At 49.9% G+C, this 12,528-nt stretch overlaps 1 protein-coding gene and 1 pseudogene across 2 annotated transcripts; both read right to left on the reverse strand.

Annotated features, from left to right (window-relative positions):
• Positions 1–7,230: 7,230 nt before the first annotated feature.
• LOC107277092 (uncharacterized) lies at positions 7,231–10,293 on the reverse strand (annotated as a pseudogene). Its single transcript, XR_010735114.1, has one exon. The product of XR_010735114.1 is annotated as an uncharacterized protein (transcript).
• Positions 10,294–11,105: 812 nt separating this feature from the next.
• LOC107275827 (uncharacterized) lies at positions 11,106–12,421 on the reverse strand. The gene has a single exon (XM_015755715.3). It carries the CDS (start codon positions 12,377–12,379, stop codon positions 11,270–11,272), a length of 1,110 nt encoding a protein of 369 aa, XP_015611201.2. The 5' UTR covers positions 12,380–12,421; the 3' UTR covers positions 11,106–11,269.
• Between the last annotated feature and the right edge of the window lie 107 nt (positions 12,422–12,528).

Here is a 12,528-nt window from a genome sequence, read left to right on the forward strand (position 1 = left end):
CCATCAAACGATGCCACTATGCCCCTCTACAGCCCGTCCGCCGCCAACTCTTTATTGTTATTATGATTCTAAAAATCGAACATAACTATCATTTGAATTCATTTTTTATTTTCTAGAAGTCCCGTCAACCGTCAGCGGCTCTGCAACTATACTCTTATATACCCCGCCCACTGCTTCTCCTTTTTATTGTCATTGAGATTTTAAAAATTGAATATGATTATCAATGGGGTTATTTTTTTTTACTTTCTAGAAGTCCCAGCAACCGTCTTACTCGTTTGCTTCACGGCATGCCTGACGTCCCTCCTTTTAATTGTCATTAGGATTCTATTTGGTGTTTTATTAACAATTTTTATATCTCGTATCAACCGCCACCACTCTACTCCTTTATAGGCATGTTTCTTAATTTATCTCGTCATGTGTTTTAGATGGTCTTTTCTTTCAATAATCTTTATTTTTATCACAAATTTTAGTTATTTATAAATTGTATTCCTAATTGAAATCTTACTTTTCTTTTTCAAATTTCAGAATTTTTTTAAAAAAAATTAGTTAATATCGTATTGTGTTCTTTTAATGTTTTTATTTTTTATTTTCAATTTCAGTTGTTTTAAAATTGTATTTCTACTTGAATTTTCTTTTAATTTTTTCTAATTTTAGATATTATTTTATTTTTATTCTCAATTTTAATTAATCTCGTATTGGGTTCTTATATGGATTCTTCTTTCAATATTGCTTATTTTTAATTCTGAATTTCAGCTAATTTTAAATTGTTTCCTTCATGAACTCTTCTTTTATTTTCTTTTGCTAATTTTGGATTTATTTATTTTTATTTCGAATTTTAATTAATCTCGTATTGGGTTCTTATATGGACTCTTCTTTTATTATTCCTTATTTTTAATTCTGAATTTCTGCTATTTTTATATTGTATTCCTACTTGGACTCTCATTTGCTTTTCTAATTTTGGATTTTATATTATTTTTGTTTTTAATTTTGATTAATCTCGTATTAGATTCTTATATGGAAACTTATTTCAATATTTCTTATTTTTAATTCCGAATTTCAGCTATTTTAAATTGTACTTCTACTTGGGCTCTCCTTTTCTTTTTTTCTTTTCTTTTTCTCTGAATAATGTAGGAATTTCTAGCTTCCACAGCGAACATGGTGCCTCCTTTTAAAGCTGTTTTAATAATATAATAGATAGATAATGAATGGTCCCACATGTTACCTTCTTCTCTTTTCTTCCCCCATTTTCTTCATCCCCAGCCGGGTAGATACGGAGGAGGCAGCGAGCCAGCAAGCGCCCTCCTTGGCCCGTGGAGGAAGGCGACGATGATAGCAGTGGCAGCCAGCCGACGGAGAGGTGAGCTCATGCAGGGTGGGTCATGTCTTCCCTGTCACGCCCCGAACTAGTCCCGACCGGAACTAGCCCGTGACGCTTCAAATTAACCTGTTAATCGATACCAGTCCCAGGAAACAGTGCTGGTATCACAGGGAGACAGAATATCACAGCAACAGAGGTCTCTTTATTATAGAGTAGATGTACAGTCATGTTGGGCTGCGGACAGATCCCGAGCTCACAACTGCATTACAAAAGGAAAGCGGAAGCCAGGACTTGGACCAATCAACACAGGCGCGACTTGGGAACTAGGCCGAAACCCTAAAACTCATCGTAGCCGGCTTGCTCCTGGAAAAACTCCTCATCAGCAGGATCCGCTTCATCTTCTTCAGCAACTGGGGGGGAATTATTTATATAGAGCAAGGGTGAGTACGGGAGTACTCAGCAAGCCATGGGAAATAAGTGTTTAATGCAGGCTTCAAGGAAAGGCTGATGTTTTTGCAATTAATTTTTATTTGAACTCTTTTCTGAAACAACTAAGTGAGTGCTTCTCAAACGACACGGATGAGACAGTGCGTCTCGTCCGGTCGGAGTATGTGCAATGTATCAGTCTTTAGAATTTAAACAAGGTTAGCACCCGGCCAACAGCTTTTTCAACGGCCACCCGGGCCAACAACTTTTCAAACGGCCACCCGGGCCTAGCTGATCCCATCAGCTGCAGATTTTTCAAACACCGAACCCCTTTTCACACAGCAATTTCACAAGCAGTAGTCAAACCAAACTACGCTAGGAATCACCTCACATCCGCCCATGACCGTGGGCACGGCTGTTCGAACAGTTTGTTAACCTCTGCAGAGGGGGTACACTTTACCCGCATGACATTACTAACCCGGATCACCCAGCCCGTGGGGATCAGCCACGTCGGGAGACCTCCAAGCTTTCATGACAAGGCATTTCCAAAGCCGACACAGGTTTACCATACGCCGACGAGAGGGGTCCCAGACCAACAACAGGTTAGCTCCCAGACCATACTGTGCCAGGAAGCCCAGGGGTCCTCCCCGACACCACCCCGGCGAATCCACATGTCTCTCGGCATCAAGGCTCCCCTGATAAGCTAGTTACTCAGCCAGGGGTGTCCCATTCCACCCATGTGGTTGTACTTGTCTTATGTTTGGATGAAATTCCAAGGAATCGGTCCTTAAGTGCGAGAGCGGGAAACCGTACACCCGGTACGTTTCCCGGTCCGCGGTTTTGGAAATTCATTTAGTTCGCAAGCACCGACCCAGGTGTCGGGTTTTCCAAGTCTTTTGTAAAACTCCAGTTTTACCCAAGTTATTACTCAGATTTTAAGTTTGAAGGCGACCGTCGATACTGGCACAGGGTGCACGAATATCGAGGCGCAACTGGATGGTTACAAGGGGACATAGTATAGCAATTAACAATGGAAGGATCAAATGCAACAAGTTAGGTAGGTCTGCCAATCTGCCTTGCAGACGGAACAACAGATTAAGTGCAATCCTATCAATGCATAATATTTTACAAGCAATATAATTAGATTTCAAATATAGGCTCAAGATGTTCAAAGGTGGCTTGCCTTGCTCGAGATCTGGAGCTTGATCCTCGAAATCCTCGCAATGCGGGTCTTCGGGCTCCGAAACTACACGCGAAACGGGACAACTCAACAAACGGCGAAAATGAAACCCTAATAATGACCTCTAAGCGTGCCATTAGATAGATCTCGAGATTTGAGGAATTTTGGAAGTTGAACGGAGTCAAACGGATCTAAGGTTAGGAAGATATTGAATTTCTAAGATTATTGGATTTTTTGGTCAAAAAGAAAAGGATTTAATTAAATCCTTTTTTGGAAAAGAAAAGAAAAGAAAAGAGGGAGGGATTATAGACTTTTCCTCGGGCGGCTAAGGCGCGGCCCAAGGGAATTGGAGCGGACCGGCCGAGTTAAATGGGTCGGCCGGCCCAAGGCGGCCCAAGTGCGCGCGCGCGGGAGGGAAGAGAGAGAGAGCGCCGGTGGACCGGGCTCACCATGCGCGATCCCGGGTGGGACCCGCTTGTCAGCGGCTTGGCTCACCGTGCGGAGGGAGTACGCGGCTCATGCGCGCGGGCGGGGGAGGGACGCGGTGCACGTGCGCGGTTCGCGGTGGATGCGGATGCGGCGGGCCCACGCGCAGCCTCACGGCTCGCGGTGGAACGCGCGCACGGGGAGGGACTGACCGGGGTCGGCTCGACCCGGTCTAGGCTGAGCTGGCGCCGACGTGGCGCCTACGTGGCTGCCACGCGGGCCGGCGGGAGGTAGACGACGACCCGGCCGCGAATGGACGGCGGGCAGCGGCAGCGAGCGGCGGAGCGAACCACGGCGATACGGACAAAAGCGAGCACACCGGGCGGTTGCTCGTGATGAGGGGAGACGAGCCAACGGCTCGGATTTGCCGGAGGAAGCTTGACGGCGGCGAATCGCGGCGGCGACAACCGGCGGGGAGGGAAGAGGGAAACGGCGGCGAGGCCACGAGGGGTCGATTCCCGGCGGTGAGAGCATCTACGCGGTTTCGGGAACTCGATGCTAGCGTCGGATTGGACGGAGCTACGCCGAGCAAGGCTGGTGACGTGTGAGTGCTACGGAGCTCGAGCGGCGACGGCGGCGAGCACGCGGCGAGCGACGACAACGGTCGGGGTGGCGCCGGCTAACTACGGGGAGTCTACTCGAGCTACTACCGAAAGCTAGGGGGAGGAGATGGAGCGAGGAGGAAGAACAGAGGGAGGCATCACCGAGATGAGGAGGGGCGCTGTGACGAGAGGCCGACGGCGCGGGAGTAATCTCTCCGGCCTCGGGCCGGGGAAGAGGAAGGAGAGGGCGCGGCCGAAGTCCCCTTCCGCGTCCTTACTCGTGCCGACTCCTTCGACACGCGCAACAACGAACGGCGACGGCGAACAGAGCACGGGGGCGGCAGCTATGGCGAGGAGGCGAAAACGAGGGAGATTGGAGGGGAAGGAGCTGGGGTTTAAAGGGGGCGGCAATGTCGGTTTGGGAACCGACTTAGGGCGGTCAAGGCGCGAGCTGGCACTCGGCGGTCGCGGCCAGAGCGGCGACAGGGAGGATGACGCCGGCGGGGGGAAAAGGGGAAAAAGGAGGGGGAGAAAGGGGCTTGCCCTTTTGCCGATTCGGGAAAAAGGAGGAGGGGAGCGGGGGCGACGCGGCAGAGGGAGGAGGGGCGCTGCCTCCATCCCTTGGCGGCTTGCGCGCGGAGTGGCGGGGCCGGGCGGTGACGACAGCGATGACGGCGGGCGGTTTGGAGCGGCGCGACGACACGGGCGACAGACGCGTGAAGAGGCTAACGGCGGCGGCGACCGGGCGGTCGGCCACTCGGCACGCGCGTGCGGCTTGCAACGGGCGGCGTCCGCGCGGGCGTGCGCACGCGAACACGGCGCGCGGGAAGTGGCAGTGAGGGAGCGGAGAGGGAGGACTTCGCTCGGCGCGGGCGGCTCACGCGCACGCACGCGGGCGGAGCGGAGGAGGAGGAGCACTCGGCGCGGCTCTTCGCGCACGCGCGCGCGGCGCGCGGGCGAGGTGGAGCGGAGCTGAGCGGGGGGGGGAGCGGAGCGCGCCGGGGAGGGGAGAGGGCCGGGGGAGAGGGGGAGATGGGCCGGGAGGAAATCGGCCCATCGACCCCCGGGGGAGGCAAAATAGACTTTTGTGGAGGAATTTGATTTGGAAGGATTGGATTCGGGATTGGACTCGACGATAGATCGGGGATTGAGATCTTGAGATGGCACGAACACTAGACAACAAGCAAAGAAACAAATTTCGCAATTAGGGTTTTTAAGAGATAATTTTCCCGCTAGGCGCCACGACGGAACGGGCGCTACATTCCCTCCTCTTCCATGGAGGCCGATAGCTACCGAGCTAGAGGACTCCAACAACACAGGTGTTTGCTAGCTGCGGTTGCCTCCAGTCTTCTCCCTTCTTCCTTCTTCCCTCCTCCCCTCTTCACCCCTGCCCTCAATCTCCAATCAAGCCAGCAACCAAGCCGATTGCCAAATCCACATCCCGTTGTTCGTTGAGGTTCCCTCCTATTCCTTCTCCTCCGGCCGACAAGAGAGGAGATGGAAGGAGAAGCGTGGGCATCACTGGATTCACCACCTCGACCCTCGCGTCGTCCACTTCCTCCCTCACCTCTCTTTCTTCCATCCCCCATCTGTCTGGGCTCCATCGAGCTCACAGCTACCAAACTGCCTACTGCTTCCAGCCCTCCTCACCGCCGTCCGCCGCGCCACAACTGGCCCCTTCCTCGCGCAGCCCACCATCTCCAGCGCCTTCCTCGCCACCGTTCACCATGCCCTCCTTGCCGCCGCATACTCCCGCCTTCCTCACCATTACTAGGCTCCCACTGCGTTGCAACCCCTTCCTCACCTCGACCCGCCACCTCCAACGTCCTCCTTGCTAGCGTGCGCAGCACCCTTTCTGCTGTTCCCGCCATCCCCGCAGCGCCTACATCGCCGATAGAGAGATAACCGAAACAAATGAAAAACAAACTCGTAACTGAAAAACGATGTGTGGTCATGTGAAGTGGTCTTTTAACCGAAACAAATGTTAGCTTGGTGATTATAAGCATAATTAGGAACAAAAGAAGGGATGGAAAGCTATTGCAACAGTTCGCGAAATTCTCACGCACCCGAACACCCGCGAGGGCACTACGCGTCGAGTGCCCGATCTGGGGTGCAAAAAATCGGGCGCCCACGTCAGCTGACCGTCAGCATGCATGCATGCAAAACTATTTTAAACTATTTTTTCTCTTAAGTTATTTATCCAAATCATGATCCGATTGCACCATTAAATTCATTGCAATTAAATTTTTAAAATAAGACCACACATAGATATATTACGATGACAAAAATTTAGCTTATTATTGAATTGTTTTTAAATGTTGCACACTGTTACACCAAATATATCGGAATTGTTTCACTAAGTAGATCGAAAATGTTTCAATCGTTTAAATTGGATGTTGTTTCACCTTATATAAAAACAAAGTTTCAGCAAATAGCGAAAGAATGTTTCAATTCACTGCAACATTTAATCTATACATAGTGAAACATCACGAGTACACTAGGTGATACATTTTTGGTGGAACAAAAAATAAAACGGATTCACTTAATAGAGGGTTTTCATAATATGTGTGTGATTTGTTGTAAAAGAATGTTTCAATTCACTGCAACATTTGATTCATACACATTGAAACATTGTGAGTGCATTAGGTGAAACATTTTTGGTGGAACAAAAAATAAAACGAATTCCCTTAATAGAGGTTATGTGGGTGGTTTGTTGCAATAGAGTATGTGGTGGAGATACATGGCAGGTGGGGGCAGGGGCACGTGGTGGGGCCTAGGAGGCAGCACGCGTCACGTGGGGAGGGAGCGTCTGATTTTTCTCCTTCCCCTGAGCGACCGACGCGAAGGATTTTGGACAAGACTTTACCCGGAATTATACTCTGTTTTAAAACAGAGTAAGAAATGAGGGAGACAAAATAGACATATTTCCAACTGATTGCTGATGACTCGTTGTTCGGTTGGGCCATTCTGATCCCAGAAGGATGGCAAGGCCCAGAAATACATAAACCGTCGGCGTTGAGGCACTTGTCCCACCGGGCCTGGTTTAATTTCGATGTAACTACACATTCGTAGTCGGTGAGACTAAGGCTCTGTTCGTTATGAGGAGATAGGGGAGATTGATTCTCGTTTTCCGCGTGCACGCTTTTCAAACTACTAAACGGTGCGTTTTTTGCAAAAAAATTTCTATAGGAAAGTTGCTTTAAAAATCATATTAATCCATTTTTGAAATTTAAAATAGTTAATACTCAATTAATCATGAGTTAATGGCTCACCTCGTTTTGCGTATCTCCCCAATCTCCTCAATCCCCTTCTCCTCAAACACACCTTAATAGAAGTGAGTGATAGCGGAGTACATTGTTGTGTCCAGCCAATATATATAGTGTACATCCATTTCTAGCGATTATGCCGTTTGTCACTGGATTCTAGTTGTGTGGCCTTGCCGCTGTGGATGGCTTTATGCCGACGGTGACGTTGAAGTGCCGGAACACGGCGGCCCACCGGCGGTTGTTCTTGAGCCTGTGCACGGCGATGGTGTTGGGCCGGAACTCGTCCATGTCCCAGTTGATGTCGTACATCCGCGGCTTGAGGTTGTACCGGTTCCGTCCCCTGCCGCCGGCGTTGAGCCACCTGCCGACGAGGCGGTCCTCGTGCCCGCGCGTGCCGCTGCGACGCACGATGTCCTCGTTGGCGGACACCCAGCGCGCGACGTCCCAGGACACGACGTAGCCCATGCCGTGCATGAACGGCATCGGGTCGTCGCCGACGGCGTAGCCCCGGCCGAGGTAGACGTCCTCCGCGGCTTGCCGCGGAGCTCGTCGGCGAGCGCCGCCACGCGGAGGTACGTGTCGTCGTCGGCCTTCATGACGTAGTCGTAGGGGCACGGCGCGAACAGGCGCGGCACGGAGGAGAGGTACGCGTGCGTCTTGCCGTCGTTCATGTTCTCGGTACTGCAGCCGTCGAGCACCAGGATGTCGCCGTGCCGCGCCGCCTCCGCCGCCACCAGCACCGCGTCCGCGGCGTCCGTCACGTCGCACAGCACGAACCGCACGTCCACCTGCGCCCCCGGCGCGGGCTGCAGCGCGTACGCCAGGCGCAGGATGCCGCGCCGCTCGTACCGGCTCGGCGTGGTCAGCACCCCCACGAGGAGTCGGAACTCCGGCTCCCTCGCGGCCGTCGTCTCAGCACCTAGACCGCCGTCGTTGTTAGTGTTGTCGACGACGGGACGGGAGCGCGGAGCACTGAGGCAGCCGGAGACGGAGAGGACAACAAGGCTCGACAGCGCCATGGCTACGAGTCCGAGGGGTAGGAGGAGGCGGAGGCACAGCGAGCAAAACGAGGTGGCCGGAAAGCGCGACGACGTGGCCTGCTTCATGGCTCCCGAATCCCAACCGGCGAAACGAGACGACGAGACGAACGAAATGGCCTGGTTACGGGGTGTTGCATTGCGCAGTTATCCAGCTTATGAAGCAGCGGAAGATGACGGGTGGACGTCACACTCATTCATTACATGTCAATTATAACGAAAAAAAATAACAAGATAGATCAACATCTAATATATCAATTCACAAACATGTGTTTTTACAAGTTGTAACAAAGATAACAAATTTAATTGCAAATATACCTATACTAATTTTGAGTTTTATTTATTATTCTTGTTACAATTCGTAAAGGTTGAATTTTAACTTGCATCTATATTGCATATTGATGTATCTTATCATATTTTTTTATTTTTTTCGTAATTATTTAAATGGCATACAATAAACGGGAGAACATCCACCCATGTGATTAAAAGAGTTTCCTGGCATGATGATGGAGGTGGATTTTAAACTCTCGAGAGAATACCTCCTCATTAATCGTATGTTATTCAAATAATTATGATGTTTTTTTAAAAAAATAAAAGTTTGTATTAACACGTGATATATCAGTTAATTAAAATTCAACTTTTACCAGCAAGAAAAAACATTAAACTACAGCTAGTTAACGTATATTCATAACGTATATTCATAGTTGAATTTGTTTTTTGCATTGCAATATGTACTAGTTAAATTTTACCTTGCATGTTTATGAAGTAATTTATCATATATTAATTTATCTTTTTTTATTTTAAAAATAAATCATAACTATTTGAGTGGCATGCAAGTTCTTAAATGTTTATAATAGTTCCGTGATAATGTCCATACAATTTGATGATAGGAGAAGGCTAAGTCGGACAGAGCTCCTCTAACGTAAAATCAGAGAGACGTGGGTCGCTGATAGGTGGGTCTCACCTTTATGGGCCCACACGTAAGTGACCACGTCCCTCTGACTTTCTGACTTTATGATAGGAGATGCTTCTAGCTTCCGGCTCAGTCACAGTCACACAGTACCACGAACGAAAGTGGTTTGACTATATACTAATTGCAAAAGCAACAAACAACGATTTGTTATGATGTATACGTACCACATAGTAGTACTACATCTGAAAAAATCTGCCCAAAAAGTTATGAAGATGGAGATTAAGTAAGGACATCTAAAACAAGAAAATCATTTGAAAATGATAAATTAAATTTAAATTACTACAAACCTGAAAAAATAGATTTATTTAAATATTTTAGAGCAACAACTATACATAAAGTTTTTTTTTACGAAATCACGGTTTAACCGTTTGAAAAATATGCTAATAAAAATTGAGATAAATTTTGTATTTTAATATGAAACGGATTATGAAGCTTAGGACGAGATATGCGGCCCGTGCAACTGCAAGCGAAAAGGAAAAATCGTGAAAAAAATAAAAATTCCAAAAGTCGAAAAATACACCCACTACCGGTTCGCCGTCGTCCTTAAGCCTTCGCAGCCACTGTCGACGTCGTCCTCCTCCTGTCACGGTGAGGAGGCACCGGGAGGGCCACAGCCGACGGATCAGGGTGGGGGAGGGCACCGGCCTGCGGATCCAGGCGGGGGAGGGCCGCCGCCAGCGGATCGGAGCAGGGGAGGGCAACCACCGGCGGATCCAGGCGGGAGAGGGCCGCCGCCGTCGCCCATGCCCCCCAGTGCCGCCGCCGTAGTCTGTGTCGTGGGGTGGTGCCTGCTCCCAGCGCCTGCTCGTCGGCCGCACCGCCCGTTGCCCAGTGCCTCCCGCTCGGTGAGAGAAAGAGAGAGAGAGGAGACGAAGAGAAAGAGAGGGAGAGGAGAAAATGAGAGAAAGATAGAGGTGAAGGAAGAGAGAGGGGGAAATATTAGAGAGGAGAAAGAGGAGAGGATAAGAGGTGAAAATTTTGAAGTGGTGAGGAGGGAAAAACTGTAATAAAGAGAAGATAATTTTGCATGCGAATCTTTAAGAGATCCGCATGCAGATCTTTAAGAGGCCCGCATGTGAATAGACTTATTTTTACATGCGACCCCTTAAGAGACCCGTCTGTAAAAATAGAATTTTACATGCGGGTCTCTTAGGGAGTCGTACGTTAAAATGGAGGTCGATTTTTGCAGACGCCGTTAGTTACGGTTCATCTGCAATCTAAAGGGGTCCTCGTACAGAAAGATTGTTTTCCTACCAGTGTTATTTAGGAGTTTGAGAATAAATGCGTGTGCGCGGAAAACAAGAAAGGTGAGTTGGGAAAAAAGAGGGAAGAACACAGCCTACAACAATAAATTTCCCATTTGAAAGAAGAGGTAGCAGAGAGATAGAAACATGAACGGAGAGATAGTAATCACAAAATAACTCAAATCAAGAAAAAAAATACTCCTATATGACAACATATTTTTTTAAGTAGAACTGTTACGATTCGACGTGAGCGCGCTGAGCAAGAGAAGGGTGTTGCAGTGGAGTGGAATGTCCGGTTGGCCAAGCTTGTAACACAATTAAACAAGCCTGGCCTCTGCATGTGCATGTGCTCGCTTTTAATTTGCTTGATATCGACTCGCTCGTACTAGTTTTACACTATTCATCCTATTTCGTCTTATTTAAAATTTTTTTATAATTACTATTTTTATTATTATTAGATGATAAAAACATGAATAATATTTTATGTATGACTAATTTTTTTAAAATTTTTCATAAATTTTTTAAATAAAATGAAAAGTTAAACATTGGACACGGATTTTCACGGCTACATTTATTTTGGGATAGAGGTAGTATACGCTTGGGATCGATGAACAATCGAACATGTTACGTACACTGGTCACCTCACCGCCCGTTCCTACGGATCGAGAAATGTTTAATTTGCAGCTTTACGTATACAACAATCAAAAGAATACAAATCTCACGAACCGAAGTTGACTCGGCTCAACAAAAAAAATTCAATTGCGGTAAAAACTCACGAGATCGATATATCGATCAACCTAAATCACCGGGTAGAACGGCTTGAGCGCGGCGGTGAAGTTGAAGTACTGGAGCGTCCTCGCCCACCGGCGGTTGTCCTTGAGCTGGTGCACGGCGATGGTGTCCGGTATGAACTCGTGCGAGCACGGGTGCCTCCCGGGGAAGTTGTACATGGCCGGCTTCACGTCCACCCGGTTCCTGCCCCTGCCGCCGCGTCGGAGCCACGAGTAGAGCGTCCGGTCCTCCGGCCCGCCCGTCCTCCCCTCGATCTCCGCCGCCGCCGCCACGATCCACTCCACGAGGTCCCACGACAGCAGGTACCCCATGCCGGACATGTACTCGTTCGAGCCGCGGACGTAGTCGCACGGCACCATGCACCCGTAGTAGAGGTCGCGCCGCGGCGCTCGCGACAGCGACTCGGCGAGCTCCGGCAGCCGGAAGAAGGTGTCGTCGTCGGCCTTCATGACGAAGTCGTAGGCGGCTTCGCCGCCGCCGAAGAGGCGCGGCACGCTGGAGAAGTAGGCGTGGGTCTTGCCGTTGTCCATGTTCTCCGGGCAGTCGAGCTCCACCACGTCGCCGTACGCCATCGCCTCCAGGGACACCAGGACGCGGTCCTCCGGCGAGCCGACGCGGCAGAAGACGAACCGGACGTCCACGCGCGCCCTCGACGCCACCGCCGGCTGCTGGAGGGCGTACACCATCCGGAGCAGGTGCCGCCGCTCGTACCGCGCCGGGAGGGTCAGCACGCCGATCAGCAGCCGGAACTCCGGGGCCGCCTGCACGCCACCGCCGCCGCCGCCGCCTTGATGATCGCCGCATGCGGCGGCGCCGGCCAGCGAGGCCTGCAGGGCGAACTCGTTGGGGTAGACGACCAAGAGAAGGGCGGCGAGGAGTGCGACGGGGAGCAGGAGGAGCGCCGCGGCGGGGACGGGCGGCAGCGGCAGCCTCTGCGGCTTCATGGCAGAATGCGTGCGTACACGGTGTGTGGCTGTGGCCCAAACGAAGTTGGTTTTGGCAGAGGCAGAAATGGTGGTTTTTCTGGGGATTTTTGCAGCAGGTTCACGCGGTGCGGAGGGAACACACGATCGAGTACAGGCTGCTGCATATTTGCAGCGGAGTAGAGAGCACATACGCTGTGAAGAAGTATAGTGCAAGCATATACTCCCTTAGTCTCATAATATTAAAACCTTAGACTGGATGGAACGTTTCATAGTACAACGAATATGGACAGATGCATGTCCAGATTTGTTGTACTATGAAACATCACATCCAATTCTAG

The sequence above is a fragment of the Oryza sativa genome, chromosome 9, assembly GCF_034140825.1.
Source record: "Oryza sativa Japonica Group chromosome 9, ASM3414082v1".
Lineage (NCBI taxonomy): Eukaryota > Viridiplantae > Streptophyta > Magnoliopsida > Poales > Poaceae > Oryza > Oryza sativa.

What these genes read in the sequence shown, in the direction of transcription:
- LOC107275827 (XM_015755715.3), bottom strand. Translation starts at nt 12,379, where the DNA reads ATGTGCTCTCTACTCCGCTGCAAATATGCAGCAGCCTGTACTCGATCG.